The 18,553-nt window shown below is 41.9% G+C and overlaps 1 protein-coding gene across 2 annotated transcripts; it reads left to right on the forward strand.

Moving 5' to 3' along the window:
* Window positions 1-22: 22 nt before the first annotated feature.
* Mob1a (MOB kinase activator 1A) lies at window positions 23-16,801 on the forward strand. Of its 2 annotated transcripts, none has more exons than XM_006505969.4 (6): window positions 23-256; window positions 3,859-4,022; window positions 6,443-6,536; window positions 8,065-8,198; window positions 12,270-12,433; window positions 14,165-16,801. In XM_006505969.4, the coding sequence occupies exons 1-6, from the start codon at window positions 243-245 to the stop codon at window positions 14,240-14,242; spliced, it is 648 nt and encodes a 215-aa protein (XP_006506032.1). In that variant the 5' UTR covers window positions 23-242; the 3' UTR covers window positions 14,243-16,801. The 2 variants fall into 2 exon arrangements, with proteins under 2 accessions (XP_006506032.1, NP_663546.1); NM_145571.2 differs by having other exon boundaries at window positions 28-256; window positions 3,856-4,022; window positions 14,165-14,938.
* Window positions 16,802-18,553: the final 1,752 nt, after the last annotated feature.

An 18,553-nucleotide genomic window follows, 5' to 3' on the forward strand; every position in this document is an offset into this window, starting at 1 on the left:
ACGGGAAGAAGCCCGGTCTCGCGAGATCCTCTTGGTTCCGCATTTTGGCTCGCGGAGCTGTGGGAGGCAGCGCGGAGGAGCCCGCGGTCGGTGCTTGGTCGCGGCGGCTGGAACTCGGTACCAAACCCGGGCCGTGAAGCTTCGGCAGCCCTGTAGAGCCGCGGACCGTCCTCTGCCTCCCGGTGCCCGCGGCGGCGCCGAGTCTGACGGGGCGGGGGCCACGGCCCCTCGGGCTAGCGAGGATGAGCTTCCTCTTGTGAGTGGGCCGGGCCGGGCCGGGGCGGGGCGGGTGTCGGTCGGCAGGGCCGGGCCGAGGGGCCAAGCGGAGGGCGGAGCCCGACCTAGGGCTGCTCCGGGCCTGCCGCCCCGGGATCGGCTAGCGCAGGAAAATGTGCAGTGCCTCGGTGACCAGACCAGGCTGAGAAAGAAAGGCGCAGGTTCTCAGTGGCTTCCCACAGGTTTGCATTTGGGAAGAGGGCATTGCTCCTTCCAATGTGACTTTTCTCTTAGCCCAGGCGGGGCTTGAACCTGGACTCCTCCTGCCTCTGCTTTCCCAAGGAGCCAGGATACAGCCTCGGCCACTAGGACAGGCCTCCTTTAAATGTGGGGGTTTTGTTTTGAGAAATGGTCTTGCTATGTAGCCCAGGCTGGCCTCGAGCCCTCTTAGATGTTGGGATTAAAGGTGGGTGCTTTCATCTCGGCCCACATGTGAATTTTTTTTAAGGTTTTTATTTTTTTTGAGAACTTAATAGATGCGTATTTTCATTTCTAACTCCTCCAGTGCCCTCTCATCTCCCATTCAAATTCATGTTCTCTTATCTATATTCTATATTACGTCTATACAACATACATACGTAATGGATCCAGTTAGTGTCGTCTGTATGTACTTGGGTGTAGAGCTGACTATTTCATTATGAGTCTATTTGAGCTTGTCCCTGAAAAACCTGACTCTTCTTGTGGACTGTCCATAGCTCTTCAGCCAGGTGAGGTAAATGGAAGTTTTTATTTATAACTTAAACCGATGGACAGTTTTTCCCACTCTTTGGCTATTCTGAATAACGCTGCTGTGAGCAGCTGGTTATAGGTTTTTGGGTATGTGTGTGTGATGGTATCTCCTGGGTCTTAGTGAGGTTTTTGCATGTTAGCCTTTGAGGCACTGCCAAGCCTTCTAAAGCCTGCACTGCATTTAACATCCCATTCTCATTGTATTGAGTTTTCAGAATTCTTCAGTTCACACCTGCCTGGTAATTACCACTGATAGATCTGAGGGTGAAGTGGAATTTATTGATTTACATTCTCCCAATGACCAGCAATGTTAAGCATCGTTTGTGTGTGTGTGTGTGTGTGTGTGTGTGTGTCTGTGTCTGTATTTTGTGTTTTCAGACTATTTGTGGATAGAGTTTATTGAGATCCTTTTCCTATTTTAAAATCAGATTGTTCTTTATTTTGTTAGCATCTGTTAATTGTACAAATTAATGGGTTTCACTGTGACATTTCCACGTGTGTATATGGTGCAGTGGTTGTGTCCGTCTGACTTTTTGGTTTCAGTTGTAAGAATTCTTTATGTATTTTGGATATGAGTGTCTCATTACATCTGTGACTTCTTCCATCCTCAGCGTTATTTTAACTGTTTTGATGGCATCATTAGAAGAATGTAAGTGTATTTTTCAAAGATTTATTTAGTTATTTAGTTTTTTTTTTTTTTTTTTTTTTTTTTTTTTGCTTGTTTGGTTTTTTTTTTTTTTTGAGATAGGGTTTCACAATGTAGCTCTGGCTGTCCTGGAGCTAACTATGTAAACCAGGCTGACCTCCCAGAGATCTGCCTCGCTCTCCCTCCAGAGTGCTGGGATTAAAGATGTATACCAGTATACCCAGTTTAGGATTTACTTTCATTTTATGAGTATGAGTGTTTTGCTTGTATGTATGTATGTATGTATGTATACCATGTACATCCAGTACCCACGGATGCCAGAAGAGGGCATCAAATCCCATGGGACTGGAGTTGTGGATGGTTGTGAGCCACCATGTGGGTGCTGGGAGCTGTATACCCCAGTCCTCTGCAAGAACAGCAAGTGTTCTTAACTACTGAGCCATCTCTTCAGCCCTTGAAGCACAAACCTCAATTTATCATATGAAGATCTTATTGAATCTTAAGAAATCATTTAATGTTAATTTTCCATATTCAGTTTCCTGTTATTCAGTTTCCTGTCTCCATGTGTTCCTGGGGTGATCCTTCTAATGTATATAGTTCTTTATAAAGTATGATATTTAGTCTAGTACTTTCATAATTTTTTACTTTTTACACTATTTAAAATTTACTTTCACAGGTAAGGTGTAAGTCCACGAGTCTGTTCCCTTCCCCTTTTAGATGTTGTCACAATTCTGATATGTCTTATTTTAATGCTTTTTCTGTTTTGTTGTTGTTTGTGCTTTCTATGGGTTACCAAAATAGACTTTGCTCTAATTTGGTTCTGTAATGTGTTCAGCTATGCTTTGACTATATATACCACATTACCTATTTTTACTGCACAGCATCCCATGATGTGGATATACACTCCATATCTACGAGTGCATGGAAGGAGTAGATTTGCATTGTTAAGATGTTGCTATAACAAGCACTAGAATCTACAGTGTGTCCTCCCCCACACGAACTGCTTGGTTAAATGCTCTGGTAGATGGGGATAATAGATTGTCCTATGCAACAACTTGTGTGTTGCTCCTGCACTAACACTTTTAAATTTTTACTTGTTTGTTTCATATATGTAGATCTGTGAGTGTGGAGTAGGCACACACTGTGTGATGCTGTGTCCTGATACACAGAGCATCATAGAAGAGGGCATTGGGGGCCTCCTATCACTTTTTGCCTCTTCTTTAAGGCAAGGTATCTTTTTGAACTTGAAACTCCTTTTTTATCCCCACTAGGCTGGAAGCCAGCAAGTTCCAGAGATCCTCCTTGTCTTAGTGTTGTGCTGCTGTGAAGAGACACAAGAACAGGGCAACTCTTACAAAGGAAAACATTTAATTTGGGCTTGCTTACAGTTTCAGAGGTTTAGTTCATTGGCATCATGGTGGGGAGCATGGCAGCATACCTGCTGACATGGTGCTGGAGAAGTAACTGGGAGTAACTGCAGGAAGAGACAGACAGACTGGTACTGGGCTTTTGAAGCCCCAAACCCAGCCCCAGTTACACACTTCCTCCAACAAGTCCATCCCTCGTAATCCTTACAAATAGTGCCACTCCCTAAGTATTTAAATACATGATCCTATGGGGCTAGTCTTATTCACGTAGTCACATCCCCATCTCCTTCCCCATTACCACAGAAGTAATACTTCACATTGTTCATACAACATATAAGCCTCTCATTTTTTGCATTTATCAATCGTTTTTAGTTGACCATACTCATTTCTTGACAATATTCTCCCTAAGTACCCTAAAGCACTAGCATTTCCTAGAGTCGGATTACAGGTTGTCTTTATGTTGTGCAGCAAGTGCTCTTAACTAGACAGTCATCTATTCAGTCTATGCTCTTGCTTTTATAGAGGTGTGTGTGTATCTGTGTGTCTGTGTCTGGAGCCGAGGGCCTCCTTAATGCTGGGCAAACGTTTGACACTGCTGCATTCTTTTTTGTCATCATCCCCTCTTCCATTTTGGCCTTATTTAGGGAGTACTTTTTATTGATCAGCTTATTTATTCCAATATTTATTTATTTGTGTGTGTGTGTGTATGTAAAAACAATACATGTTCTTAACTGCTTAGCCATCTTTCCAGTCCCTTCATAGAGCCGTTTATACACTTAAAATGCCAGTTTTCTTTCATTGCTAAAACTTCATACCTTTTTACCTTTAACCCAACAGCAGCAGCCGCTCTTCGAAAACATTCAAACCAAAGAAGAATATCCCTGAAGGGTCCCATCAGTATGAGCTCTTGAAGCATGCAGAGGCGACTCTCGGAAGTGGCAATCTGAGGCAAGCTGTTATGTTGCCTGAGGGAGAGGACCTCAATGAATGGATTGCTGTTAATAGTAAGTTTTTTAAAACATTCACTTGTAGATTTATAGAGTTTGCTAAAATCTCATTTAATGAATTTTCTTTTATAGGTATAATTATTGTATATAACAGCTATCTATAAAATACATTTATTTAGACTTTACTTGTCAAAGGCCTTGGTTTTGTGGTTGAGTGGAGACACTTGAAGTGCTGAGTGCTTTCTTGGTGAGAATATCGTCAAGAAATGAGTAAGGCCACCTAAAAAAGTGCTTGCACGGGGGAGACTTACATGTTGAACAATGTGAAGTACTACTTTTTAGGGAAACCCTGTTTTTGATTTTACTCAAATTATCAAGTTTGGGCTGGAAAAATAGGTCAGTGGTTAAGAGTACATGCTCTTCTTGAAGAGGACACAGTTTGTCTCCCAGCACCCATATGGGGCAGCTCACAACTGCCTGTAACTCTAGCTGTAGAGAATCCAGCAGCCTCTTCTGGGCTCACATGGACATACCCACACACAGATACTGACGTTGAACCAATTTAAACGTATCCCCAGCTAGCTTACAAATTTATATTTGTAAGTGAGACTCAGACTATGATTATTTGGCTTTGACAATTACTGGGGGGTAACCCCTAATTACTTTTCTAACTGCTGGCTTGGCTACCTCCCCAGGGGTATACCCCACATACTTTCTCCTGGCCTCTGGCTCATGGTCCTTCTCCTCTGGAGGCAGCTTCCTCCTCTCTTCCTCCTCGTCTTGATTCTCCACCCCAACCAGGTAACTCAGAACCCACCCACCTCTCCAGTAATTGGCTATTGCCAATTTTTATGTAACCAATTCAAACTAAGGACAAGGTTTGTACAACAAAAGCTTGTAAGCTACAGAATTTATCATTACAATCCACAGCAACAGACCAAACCTCAATAGATACAAATCATATAATTTAATTTTTTTTTTTAAATTAAATCTCAGATTGTTATTCTGAAGGCATGTGTTGGCCTCCTGCAGTTTTAGATTTTTTCTTTGAGGTTTAATTGTTCTAAACTGTTTATTGAAACCTTTTGGTTTCTGGCCATCAAGATGGTTCAGCTGGTAAAGATACTTGCTGCCAAGCCTGAGTTCATTCCCTGGAATCCACATGATGGAAGAGGGGATTGACTCCTGGAGATTGTGTTCTCTCTCTCTCTCTCTCTCACACACACACACACACACACACACACACACACAACTTTTGGTTCCAGAATTCCTGTATTCCCATAAAAATTACTGGGACGGCTCAGTGTGCTTGTACTGCTCTTAATAGAGGACAAGAATTTAGTTCCCACCCACATCAGGAGTCTATAATTCCAACTCCTGGAGGGTCCAACATCTCTAGCCTGAATTCATGTGCAAAGTCCACCCCCTCCTACCCCCCAGTAAAATTTGGTCTTAAAAAACATTACTGAACACAGCAAAGAACTGTTTGTTTGTTTTGGGTTTTTTTGTTTGTTTTGAGACAGGGTTACTCCGTGTAGCCCTGGATGTCCTGGAACTCACTCTGTTAGACCAGGCTGCCCTCAAATTCACAAAGATCTGCCTCTGCCTCCTGAGTGCTGAGATTAAAGGTGTGTGCCAGCATTGCCTAGCTGAGAATTTTTTTCTTAATCCATTTTTAAAAAATATTTATTTATTATATGTAAAGTACACTGTAGCTGTTCCTCTCTCTCTGGCCCCGCTCACTCCGGCCTTCATCCATTTTTGAAGAAACTTGGAAAGCCCTAGTTTTTTTCAGGTACTCTTTCAGACAAGATCATTAGCATTTTGGAAAAATGTTCCAAGTCTTAATACATTTCTTTATACCGTCCTTCCTCCTCGTCGTCTGGATCTAGCAGAGGCTCCTTTGGAGGATCCTCCCTGGCTCCTTCAGTCCTTCCAGATGTTACCTTTTCTCTGACCTTCTAGAGCTTACTGTTGGCATGTGGGCCCCATCTTCTGTCTAGTATTACTCATATTTTAAACTCTTCTGTTACTGTAGACCCCATATGAGGTACTCGATTCAGTCCTTTTTGAGTGGTCTTCAGTATGCTGGAGGCCTCCGTGCTGGCTCTGAAGCAGATGTTTGAAATGTACAAGACAGCTTGTGCCTTCTTTTTCCTAACAAATGGTAGTATGTTGTAGTTTAGATTGGTAAGCTATGGTTCTTTTAACTCCTTGGATCTAATCAAATAATATATTCCAGTGACTTGTTAGGTACAAGTAGATTAGCTCCAGGGTTTTAAGTCAGTTGGACATGGTAATGTGCTCCTGTAGTTCTAGTTGCTCGGGAGGCTGAGAGAGGAGGATTGCATGAGCCCAGTTGTTCAAGACTAGCCTGGGCAACATAGACCCCATTTTTCCTTTTGCTGAGAGGTCTATTTGGTTTGTCATGATTTATGTAGTAGTCACTTGACACGGTTGTCACTTTGTCTCTGCAGCTGTGGATTTCTTCAATCAGATCAACATGTTGTATGGAACCATTACAGAATTCTGCACTGAGGCAAGCTGCCCAGTCATGTCGGCAGGTCCCAGGTATTTGTCTGACCTGTTAAATAGGCATTCAGATTGCTTTCTTTTATTTTATAACTGTTAAATACTAAATAATAAAGACTTTTCTTATCTGTTTATTCATGTAGAGCTAATTCTGTTTCTGAGTTCTTTTTTTCTTTTTTTTTTTTTTTACAGATTTATTTATTATTATATCTAAGTACACTGTAGCTGTCTTCAGACACACCAGAAGAAGGCATAAGATCTTATTAAGGATGGTTGTGAGCCACCATGTGGTTGCTGGGATTTGAACTCAAGACCTTTAGAAGAGCAGTCAGTGCTCTTACCCACTGAGCCATCTCTCCAGCCCTGTTTCTGAGTTCTTAATTACTAGCAGTAGCTCTTGCTGTTAACTACTTAGGTATATGAGTACTCAGTATTTAATATTTATATTATAATTATATTCTAGGAGCAAAAGTATAAAATTAGCCGGGCGTGGTGGTGCACGCCTTTAATCCCAGCACTTGGGAGGCAGAGGCAGGCGGATTTCTGAGTTCAAGGCCAGCCTGGCCTACAGAGTGAGTTCTAGGACAGCCAGGGCTATACAGAGAAACCCTGTCTCAACCAAAAAGATAAAGATATACATATGATGTATTATATCAAGCTTCTAAGGGCTGACTGAAGAAAAAAGTAAGATGCAAGGTAGGAATGCTGTTAAAAGCCGCCAGGGCTATACAGAGAAACCCTGTCTCAACCAAAAAGAGATATATATAGATAGGTAGGTAGGTAGGTAGGTAGGTAGGTAGGTAGGTAGATAGATAGATAGATAGATAGATAGATAGATAGATGGATAGATGGATAGAGATATAGATATGAATATGATGTATTATATCAAGCTTCTAAGGGCTGATAGCTAGATAGATAGAGATATAGATATGAATATGATGTATTATATCAAGCTTCTAAGGGCTGACTGAAGAAAAAAGTAAGATGCAAGGTAGGAATGCTGTTAAAAGCCTCCATTTTCCGAGGTTTTTCGAGACAGGTTTCTCTGTATAGCCCTGGCTGTCCTGGAACTCACTCTGTAGACTAGGCTGCCCTCGAACTCAGAAATCCGCCTGCCTCTGCCTTCCGAGTGCTGGGATTAAAGGCATGCGCCACAACGCCTGGCCCAGTTTTTTTTTATGGAGTTTAATTTCTTACAAGAATTTTTAGGTGGTCTTAAAATATTTGCTCATTTTTTTTCCTGGTGCCTGTATAGTGTTAAGGAAAGCAGCTGCACATCCTGGAGTAGCATCTGCCTTAAAGAAAGATACAGGGTTAAATAGGCTGACAGTCTCCTGTGACTGTTTTCTAAAGGTTTAGTTTATGTATATGAGTACACTGTCCTTGTCTTCCAACCTCTGGAAGAGCAGTCAGTGCTCTTACTGCTGAGCCATCTCTCCAGCCCCCTTCCTATAACTTCTTAAAGTCACATAAAATTGCCATGGACAGAATGTGAACCTGCTTTGGTTACAGGTTGTCCACGTTAAGGTTTTAACAGCTATCATTAACATTTTGTTGTTCTCGGCAGGTATGAATACCACTGGGCAGATGGCACTAATATTAAAAAGCCAATTAAGTGTTCTGCACCAAAATATATTGACTATTTGATGACTTGGGTTCAGGATCAGCTTGATGACGAAACTCTTTTTCCTTCTAAGATTGGTAAGTTAACCCCGTGGAGCAGACTTTCTTGTGAGTGATGACTGCAATCTTTAAATGCGCTATTACTTTACATCAGCTTAACAGAGAAGGCCGCATCTGCAAAGAACTTGAATCCATGTATCCCCCCAGCTTACCAACTTGTTTTCTTCACACCAGTTAGTACTTACTTTTTAATCTTTTCCAGTTTGAGTACATTGGATCTGTTTTAAAATAAAAAGTATTTTATGTATGTGGTGTGCGTGTGCCACAGCATATGTGTGCAGGTCAGACAACTTCTTAGATTTGATCCTTTTACCTTTACATGGTTTTTTAATCTGTGTTTCAAGACAGGGTCTTACTATGCAGCCTTGGCTTTCCTGGCATTCACTATGAGACCAGGCTGGCCTGGGATTCACAAACATCCCCCTAACCCTGCCTCTGCCTCCCCACTGGTGGGAATAAAGGTGTGTGTCACTGTGTCCAGCCTTTACATGAGTTTTGAAGATCTAATTCGGGTCATTTGGCTTTCATGGAAAGCACCAAACTCACTGAGCCATGCCACTAAACCTGAACTTTTTTTTTTTTCCCCCGAGACAGGGTTTCTCTGTATATAGCCCTGGCTGTCCCGGAACTCACTTTGTAGACCAGGCTGGCCTCGAACTCAGAAATCCGCCTGCCTCTGCCTCCTGAGTGCTGGGATTAAAGGCATGCGCCACCACACCCGGCTCTAAACTTTTGTTTTAATGTCCATCTAAAAATACTGACAAAGGGGCCAGCATGATGGCTCAGTAAGTAGAGGTACTTACTACCAAGCCTGGTGGCCTGAGTTGGATCTCTGAGACCTACATGGTGGATGGAGGTTGTCCTCTGACCTCCACATGTGCCTTACAGCACGTGCATAGATACATGTCTGCTCTTGCACACACACTGATGAGATGAAATACTTTTTGTTTCATCACGTGTTCTGTTCTGTTTATGTCCTTTGTCTGTTATAGGTGTTTGGTCTTTGTCATACAAGCTGTATGTTTTCTTCCCCTGGGGTACCTTGATCTTATTCATGGAGTGTTTTGCAGTATACACTTCTCTTATTTTGCTCAGCTCCTTTAAGATGTGGGTTGTTTCATTGTTGCTTTTTGTGGTGCTAGGGATTGAAGCCTGGCCTCCTGTGTGCTAGGTGTGTGTTCTGCCCTGAGCTCTTTTTGAGCCCCCGATTACATTTTGTCAGTGAGAAAGTTATTACTTCTTTTGTGGTTGGGCTTAGACCCAGGGTCCCTCACATGGTTGAACTTTACCTTCTTCTAAGTTACACCCCAACTTCTCCATTTCTTTTTAAAAATGTTGTGCTAGGAGAACATTTCTGTTTTGCTACTATGTTTGGTTTTGGTATGGTACTGAGAAGTGAAGTCAGCCTGCCTGCAGTTCCTGGGCTCTGCGTGGCTTCTTCCCAGATTCTTCCTGCCCTCCTCGGTGGAGTCTGAGCAGAGGCACTGCTGGGAGAAACACATCAAGTGTTTGTACTTAGGCTGGAGTTGGGGAACATGGTGGAACATACCTGCAATCCCAACACTCCTGAGGCTGAGGCAGGAGGATTGCTGGAAGTTCAAGGCTATTCTGTGTTATAGAGTGAGACCTCATTTCAAAGAAACAAACAAAACAACAAAACAAAAACCCACCAGATTTGACTTAATAACATTTGTCTTAGTTAGGGTTTTACTGCTGTGAACAGATACCATGACCAAGGCAAGTCTTATAAAAAACAACATTTCATTGGGGCTGGCTTACAGGTTCAGAGGTTCAGTCCATTATCATCAAGGTGGGAGCATGGCAGTATCCAGGCAGGCATGGCGCAGGAGGAGCTGAGAGTTCTATCTATGTCTTCATCCAAAGGCTGCTAGTGGAAGACTGACTTCCAGGCAACTAGCGTGAGGATCTTATACCCACACTCACAGTGACACACTCATTCCAACCAGGTCACACATATTCCAACGAGGCCACACCTTCAGATGGTGCCACTCCCTGGTCCAAGGATATGCAAACCATCACAACATTCTTCTATTAAACCTTGTATTTCCTTTCTCACAGACAATTATACGTTCATTCTATTTGAGTATGTTCTATTAAATTCAGTTTAGCAAGTACTTAGATTAAAGTTGTTCACATATTTACCAAGTTATTTTTATGAGGGAAGATCTCATTTAGCTCAGTTTGGCTTTGAATTCCCTGTGTAACTGAGTATGACCAATACCCCATCTTTCCATCTCTAGCTCCCTCTTGCAGAGGTTATAAAATCTCACCACCATGCCCAGCAGAATCCTCCTTTCTCCTCATCCTCTCATACTACTGTAATGGTTCTGGGTTCCTTTACTTTCCTCCTCATTAGGCTGTCATCAGTGTTGTAATGTTTGCTTTTTTTTTGAGACAGGGTTTCTCTGTATAGCCCTGGCTGTCCCGGAACTCACTCTGTAGACCAGGCTGGCCTCTGTATAGCTCTGGCTATCCTGGAACTCACTTTGTAGACCAGGCTGGCCTCGAACTCAGAAATCCGCCTGCCTCTGCCTTCCGAGTGCTGGGATTAAAGGCGTGCGCCACCACGCCTGGCCTTTAACATATCTTTTTAAAAAAGATTTATTCATTCATTTATATATTTATTTAGTTATTTATTTGAGACACACCAGAAGAGTGCATAGGATCCCATTACAGATGGTTGTGAGCCACCATGTGATTGCTGGGAATTAAACTCATGACCTCTGGAAGAGCAGTCAGTGCTCTTAACCACTAATCCATCTCTCCAGCCCCCTTAGCATATCTTAAGTCATTAGCAAGATGGGAATTTTAAAAGAAAAGATGTTAAACCTGTATTTTTGCTATTTCATATTAAAATTCTGCTCTGAGAAACCAGTCATAAACTTCAGTGTAATGTTTGAAAAGTAATTTTAACCAAGACTAGGAAGAGTTGGGAATACCATAAAAATATATAAGATGAGCCGGGCGTGGTGGCGCATGCCTTTAATCCCAGCATTTGGGAGGCAGAGGCAGGTGGATTTCTGAGTTTACAGAATTTCTGAGGGCCAGCCTGGTCTACAAAGTGAGTTCCAGGACAGTCAGGGCTATACAGAGAAACCCTGTCTCAACCAAAAAGAAATATATATATAGATACAAGATGTATTATATCAAGCTTCTAAGGGCTGACTGAAGAAAAAAGTAAGATGCAAGGTAGGAATGCTGTTAAAAGCCTCCATTTTCCAAGAGGTTCGAGGGTGTTTAATTTAAAGTATGAGGAACTGGTTTTTGAAGCTGACTTTTTGTTCAGCCTGGGACTCACTGTGGAGTTCATGGACTCTCAGAGATCCACCTGTCTCTGCCTTAAATTAAAGACAAGCACCACTTGCTTGCCAGGCATGTGCCTTCTTAGTTTTTCTTAATGTTGGTTTATGTAGCTAGTACTGGCTCGCTGGCATTCTCCTGTCTATAAAGGAGTTGGTTCTGTTAGCCAAACTTGTACAGAGTGTAGCCACTCGCCCCATGGCTACTGCTTGGAGAGTTTTCTACTCCTCCCAGTTTTTCTCAAGAGGTATTTCTTTTTTTCTGAGAAGGAAAGAGGCCCCTTTCTTCTGTTTCAGGAAGGATCACTCCCTTTTTAGGATACAGGAAAATGAAGACTTACTTTCCAGAGTAATGTAAAAGATGAGATATTCTCTACCTACATAGATGATGGTAAAGACTTGATACCACTTAAATGTGGTATCTGTTTAGGATACACATTTGTTTAGGAAGTTCTCCATTCCTAAATTTTTTTTCCTATTACAGATGACAAAAGTGATAATTTATAATCAAAGTGTGTATTCTTGTTGCATTTGATCTTAGAGAGACACTCTGATATTAAACAACCAACATGTTCATTTGAACTGTGATCCAGCAGCCTCTATCCCTATACTACTGTTGTAGACAGTGTGGTGTGTGAAGAATACTTAGTTTGGGATTTCCCTTGCTTTGTGAGTGTGTAAGCTTGTGTGCTACAGTTGCTTTGGGTAGCATCAGGACTTGCTGCATTCTGATTTGATAAAAGACTTATAGGCGTGTATTCGATTACAGGTGTCCCTTTTCCCAAAAACTTTATGTCTGTGGCAAAGACTATTCTGAAGCGTCTCTTCAGGGTTTATGCCCATATCTACCACCAGCACTTTGACTCCGTGATGCAGCTGCAGGAGGAGGCTCACCTCAACACCTCCTTTAAGCACTTTATTTTCTTTGTTCAGGTAGGTGAGTCATTGATCTCTGGGCCTTGGACTTAGACCTTGATAACTTAGTAAAAATTATCTTATTTATCGATGTAGAAAGTGTAACTTTAAGCTTTGTTCTGTCCCCGTTTTGTCCTCTTCACCACACTGTTTCATTGATTCATGAAGCAGTATAGAAGGGCAGTGTCTCTGGGATGCAGAGGTGGCTCAGCAGTTAATAACACATACAGTTACTGCTGAGGACCTAGGTTCAGTTCCCAGAACCCACATCAGGAGGCTCACAGTAGGCCGTAGGGATCCAGCATCCTCGTCTAGTTTCTGCAGACACATGTACGCATGTGGTTCACATAAACTCATGAAAGCTCATGTATACAACTAAAATAGATAACTGAATCTTAAAAAAAAAAGTGGGGGTGGGGGAGGCAGCATCCCACTGGGGCCTGGCTGCCTAGGGCTTTCCTTGGCCATCGTTGGCCTGTGAGCACTAACAAAATTAGAACTTTAAAATATCAAATAAAGGTATTTGGAAAAGAGACAAAGAATTAACAGACCATGATGCCACATCTCTCTTATCCTAGCCAGACCTTGTTTCAAAAAACCAGAAAAGAAAGCTGGAGAGACAAATGGCTCAGCAGTAAAGAGCACTTTCTGCTCTTGCAGAGGACTTGAGTTCATTTTCTAGCACCTGCATTGGGGAGCTCACAATTACCTTAGCTCAAGAAATCCTGATACCTACTTCTGTTCTCTTCAGATACCCGAATACGTATGGCAAATACATGCGCCTGCAAACACACACACACACACACACAGATTAAACTATTTTAAAAAGCAGGGAAAAAAGGACTCCTCTTTAGAGCTAGGCAATTCTGATGTAAATTATCATTTTATAGTAGAGAACACTGGTAGCTTTTTAGTGATTATTGTGTATTGTGGCTTTGTGTACAGTGTAAAGGCTATACCAACTTAATGTTTTTCTTTTTCCTTTTGAGACTGTATTCCTTTTATGTGCACAGTTATGTATGTTCATGTGTATGTATAAAAGTAAAAGCTGACTTCTCATGAGGTAGCTGTTATCAAAGGCTTAGTGTGTCATTTTCAGGTCATTTCTGTATAAACTCATATATTTTATTTTGGTGTTTAGCACAATGATGAGCTACAGTGCCTCTCATCCCCCACAGTTGGTTAAGAAGGGAGCCTGATGTCCCAGTATTGTAAAAGTCACGAGTCATGTGTTGGTCTTTCTGGGGCCCAGACACACCTGGTGATCTTACGGGTCACCAGATACTGTTGATACTATAGAGATTCCAGGATTTTAGGAGCTGTGTGTCAGGAAATGGGGAGGAAGACCAGCATATGTCATAACATATATGTATGTAGGTATGTGTCTGTGCATGTGGCTACACATATAGATGGAAGCCAGAAGTCAGCACTGAGCATCTCCCAACACTGGGCATTACTGGTTCAGCTAGACTAATGGCCAGCAAGCTCTAGGGATCCTCCTGTGTCTACCTCCCCAGCACCATGGTCACAGTACTGTGTCTGGCTTTCTTGTGTGACAAGCATTTTCCTTACTAAGGAGCCTTCTCCTTAGCCTGCACTTGTTTTAAAAATGACTAAAAACAGTTATTTTATATATCATAAAGGTCATTTCTTTCAGATTTCAGAAAGCTAGGTTTAGGAAGCTCATTTCTGAAAAGTATGTAAGAGTTTCAATTTTGGTTCATTATTACATTTTTCTTTTCTTTTTAGGAGTTTAATCTGATTGATAGGCGTGAGTTGGCACCACTTCAGGAATTAATTGAGAAGCTTGGATCTAAAGACAGATAAATGTTTCTTCTAGAACACAGTTATGCTCTCCTTCTATCTACTGCTAGCACTCTCTCATTGCTGTCTGGTATGGACTAAATGATACTGACTACAAGAAACCAGGATCAAAAGATCCATTGTGTTTGCAGAGAAAATTGTCCCAAAGGTAGGTTGGCCAGATAGCTTCAGAACAATCCAACGACAACAGCTAAATCCGAGGTGCTGTGTGGCCACCCTGTTACTGCTAGTGTCCTTCTTTGTCTTAGCCCATGACTAACCTGTAGTTTGTTGCTGAGCTTTGTTTAAGAAAATGATTTTTCCCATGTGACAGCATAATGGACATTAAGAATTTTCAGCAGCAACTTACTAGTAAGTTTCTAGAACAAATGTCTTAACACAGATCAGTTTGCTTTGTTTTACAAATCAGTGGTGTTCTGTTTCTAAATCCCATCGTTTAGAGCTTCTGTTTTACTTTGGTTCACATTTGTATACTGATGTTTTATACGCAAGAGTGTATGTTTTTAGCTAGGCATGATGGTCCATGCCTGTTACCTGACAACTGTGGAGGCAGAGGAGAGGGTCTCACATTTGAAGCTGGTTTGAGCTACATTGTGAAACTGTTGCTAAAAAAAGTTTGTTTTACAAAATCCACAAGGCATAAATCACAGGCATATGTGGACTGAGATAACCAAAGTTATTTTAAATGACTTTATTTTCTAAACTTGTTTGGGATTGTCTTCATGTCTAGATGAGGAGAGTGCATGGCTTCTGACGGTGCCTTGCAGGTTCTCATTTGAGACTCCTCACTCAGATTAATTTCATATGTAGCTTGGGGCAGAGATCAAAACAACTTTCAAAGCTCTGAGACACACTTGGACCTTAAAGCCACTGTGTGCATTGCTGTTTCCTTGCAGGTCTTGCGGGGCAGTAGGAAAAGTATTCAGACTACTTGATTATTTCCTAAATGATTCCATGTTTTTATTGCAACTTGAAACTTCTGTTTCTGTATAGAAATGCACAGACTTCATGGCAATAAGGACGAAGGTCAAAAACCACAGAATAGCTTGTGAGGGGTGGGGGTGTTGTGTGTGTGTGACAGCAGGTCTCCTTGGGCCTGTGAGAGCTGGAGACCCAGCAAAGAGAGTGAGTTGATAGTAACTTGGCTTCATTCTGCGCACAGGCTGCAGTGACCTCTAGAGCTTCTATCCTACTTGTCTTTGTATCAAAACTTGAATTTTTCCTCATCCTGTCAGGATAAAAGACTCCTCTACTCGGGAAGTGCCTGCTTTTCATGTGGTCCTCAGATCTAGTCAGCTCTGGCTGCCTCCTCAGATGTACATGACATCCCAGGGATTCTGGACACTTGCCCGGCAGGCAGAGCTGGAGTTATCAGCATTGTGTATCAGAGCTGGGACTTACACAGTGCTCATTGGCCTCCTATATGGCTTTATAAAAGTTAGAGTTGATGAGGTTTTTGTTATTTATTTTGATTCCACTAGACTATACTGGAAAGTATTGCTTAGAAACTCCAGTTTTAATAACTCATTTTCAGTATGTTCTTAAGTATACTCAGAATTTCAAAGGAACTGTTTTGATTTTACTTTGCCTGAAACCACATATCACTGTTAGAGGAATTCAAATTGGAATACTGATTTAGAAAAAAAAGGACAGTTTGGAAACAGCTCACAACCCAGGAGTATGCAGAGGTCCAGATATCAGCTGTTGTGCAAGTGTATGACCGTCATCTGCAGACAGGCTTCTAGATGACACCAAGGATGCATCACCCCTCAGCCCCAGACTCCATTTACTTTGATTTGCTTTAGTCTCTGAGGAATGAAATTCTTTCTCAACCAGGGCCCAGTCATTTTTATGAATTCTGACACCCTCAAATCAAAGGTCCCTCTTTTCTCTGCATGTGATTCAGGGATAGAAATGCCCTCTCCATGACTGAGCTCCAAATGGAGAAGTGCTAAGATACGGAGGAGGCAGCTCACTAATGGAATATAAAGCAAAGTCTTGTTGGTGGAAAAGAATGTCTCCACTTTTTGTGGTGTCCCCCTCCTCTATTTTCCTTCTGTCTTTTAAAATGAGAACAGTGCTAGACTCCCAAGCCAACCTGCCTTAATCAGTGTGCACACATTGCACTGTTGCTCACCTCTGAGGCAAAAACCCGAGAGGAGGCTGTCTTTCTGTCTTTGGCTAGAGGGTCGATTTGTAACATCTGAAGAAATCAGTCTGTCCTGGGTTTATCTGCCTACTCTCCTGCTCCCCGCAGCTGGAGTCAGCTGTCCTGTCTGATTCTGCTCCCTGAACTGTATTGCAGTGGCTTCCAATTGCCTGGAGAATTCTGCTTTAGCCCTGTGGTGCTTGAACTTCCAGGACTTTGAAAAATTTGGATATTGGGGGCTGGAGAGATGGCACATTGTTTAAAGAATTGGCTGTTCTTCCGAAGGAATTAGGTTCAATTCCTAGCACCTGTATGGTGGCTCATAAGTGTGTGTAACTCAATTCCAGTGGATACAACTCCCTCATACAAACATGCATGCAGGACAAACACCAATGCACATTAAGTTAAAAAAAGAGAAGAAGAAGCCTTAGACAATGACAGACTATAAAATATAGTCTTGCTTCCTTGTGGTACATTTTTTGTGTTAACAGCTACTAGACTGTTATTCTGCTGACCGAGTAAAGTGACTTACCAGCAGCCAGTTAGCCAGCTCTCCATGACTTGTAGCAAACAGGCACAGTCCTGGTGATGAGGTTTGTACTCTTGGCTTCTCTCTGAGCCCCAAGATCATATTAGATATAGCTTCTCAGACATGATGTCATTACCTCAAGCGCATAAACAAATCAGGACTTAAAGAGTGTAGGACCTACAAGTGTGTGTCCTGTCATGGTGCCAGGGCTCCTCTGCTCTCTGGCAGCCATCCCCAGGCAGTATGGAGCCCTGGACAGTGCCAGCCTGGGCATGAGCAGCTGAGTACCTTTAGCAGCCATGTTCTTTCCTCCTGAGGTCAGTGAGAGTTCTGACAAAGAAGGACACGGTAGTCTTTTGATCTTCCTGATTTTACATTCAGTTTTGATGCAAGGCTTTGTTGGGCTTTGGAGTACATGTGGCAGCAGTAATTTTACTGAAGCAACTGCATTGAAATTCATTGAAATGGTTTTCTCCTCAGAATGTATCAAATAAGTATTCTGTAAAGCCATTCCGGATGGCCAGCATGCTATGGGCTGGTTATAGAACAGCATTCTGTGTTGGTCTGCATCAAAAATAGTTTGCATAAGATAGTCTTGGTTACCATCTAAAATAACTTAAAATATTCCTCACATAAAAAATTTATGTTGTATTTTTAAAACTTTTAGGGCTTTATCTATTTTTCTAAGTCGTTAACTGTACTTTTTAAAAAAGTATTTTGTATCTACTTTTGTAACTTCATCAGAATAAACTATATTGAAAGCAAAAATGCCTTTGAAGTGTGTTAACATGCTTTTGTTTAAATATGGAAATGAGATTTTTGATTAAATTTGGAGAGTTGTCTTTGCATATCATTTATTATCTACGTCCTTAAAGCTTAGGGAAAAGTTCCTAAATGAAAGCAAGTATAATACCAGAGACTATTCCAAAAAAAACAAATCCCTCTTAGTGAGACCCACCCCAGAGAGTCTCAGTCCTGGCATTCTTAGGGGACTCCAGACCTTACAGTTCTTGGGAACAGCTGGGGACTGGGACACTAATTTTCTTACCTGGAAGTCAAGTACTCTGTACCCTTAAACCCTCCCCAGCTAGAACAGTCACTTAGTATTATTTAGAACAGTTACTCAACAAGCTCAGTGTAGTCATCAGAGGTGGTGGTTGTTCTTACGATTTATTTATTATATGTAAGTACACTGTAGCTGTCTTCAGACACTCCACAAGAGGGAGTCAGATCTTATTACAGATGGTTGTGAGCCATGTGTGGTTGCTGGGATTTGAACTCAGGACCTTTGGAAGAGCAGTCAGTGCCCTTAACCCTGAACAATCTCTTCAGCCGCCACCAGAGTTCTTTAAAACTGTAGGTCTCAACTTCTGGGGGTGTTGAATGACCCTTTCACAGGGTTCTCCTAAAACCATCAGAAGACATTTATATTACAGTTCATAACAGCAAAATTACAGTTATGAAGTAGAACAAAAATAATTTTATGGTTGAGGGTCACCACAATGTGAGGTCACAACATTAGGAAGGTTGAGAACCACTGCTCTGGAAAAACAAACATATATCGGATTACTGGAATGGCTGAAATAGTTGTCTACCAAGAAAAGGTCCAAGGATCCAGTAGTTGTTCAGTCCCCAA

This window comes from Mus musculus, chromosome 6 (genome assembly GCF_000001635.26).
Source record: "Mus musculus strain C57BL/6J chromosome 6, GRCm38.p6 C57BL/6J".
In the NCBI taxonomy this organism is placed as follows: domain Eukaryota; kingdom Metazoa; phylum Chordata; class Mammalia; order Rodentia; family Muridae; genus Mus; species Mus musculus.

Coding starts and splice junctions, on each gene's coding strand:
- Mob1a (NM_145571.2), top strand. Junction 4,023..6,442: donor TGAATGGATTGCTGTTAATA/GTAAGTTTTTTA, acceptor TTGTCTCTGCAG/CTGTGGATTTCTTCAATCAG. Junction 8,199..12,269: donor TCTTTTTCCTTCTAAGATTG/GTAAGTTAACCC, acceptor ATTCGATTACAG/GTGTCCCTTTTCCCAAAAAC.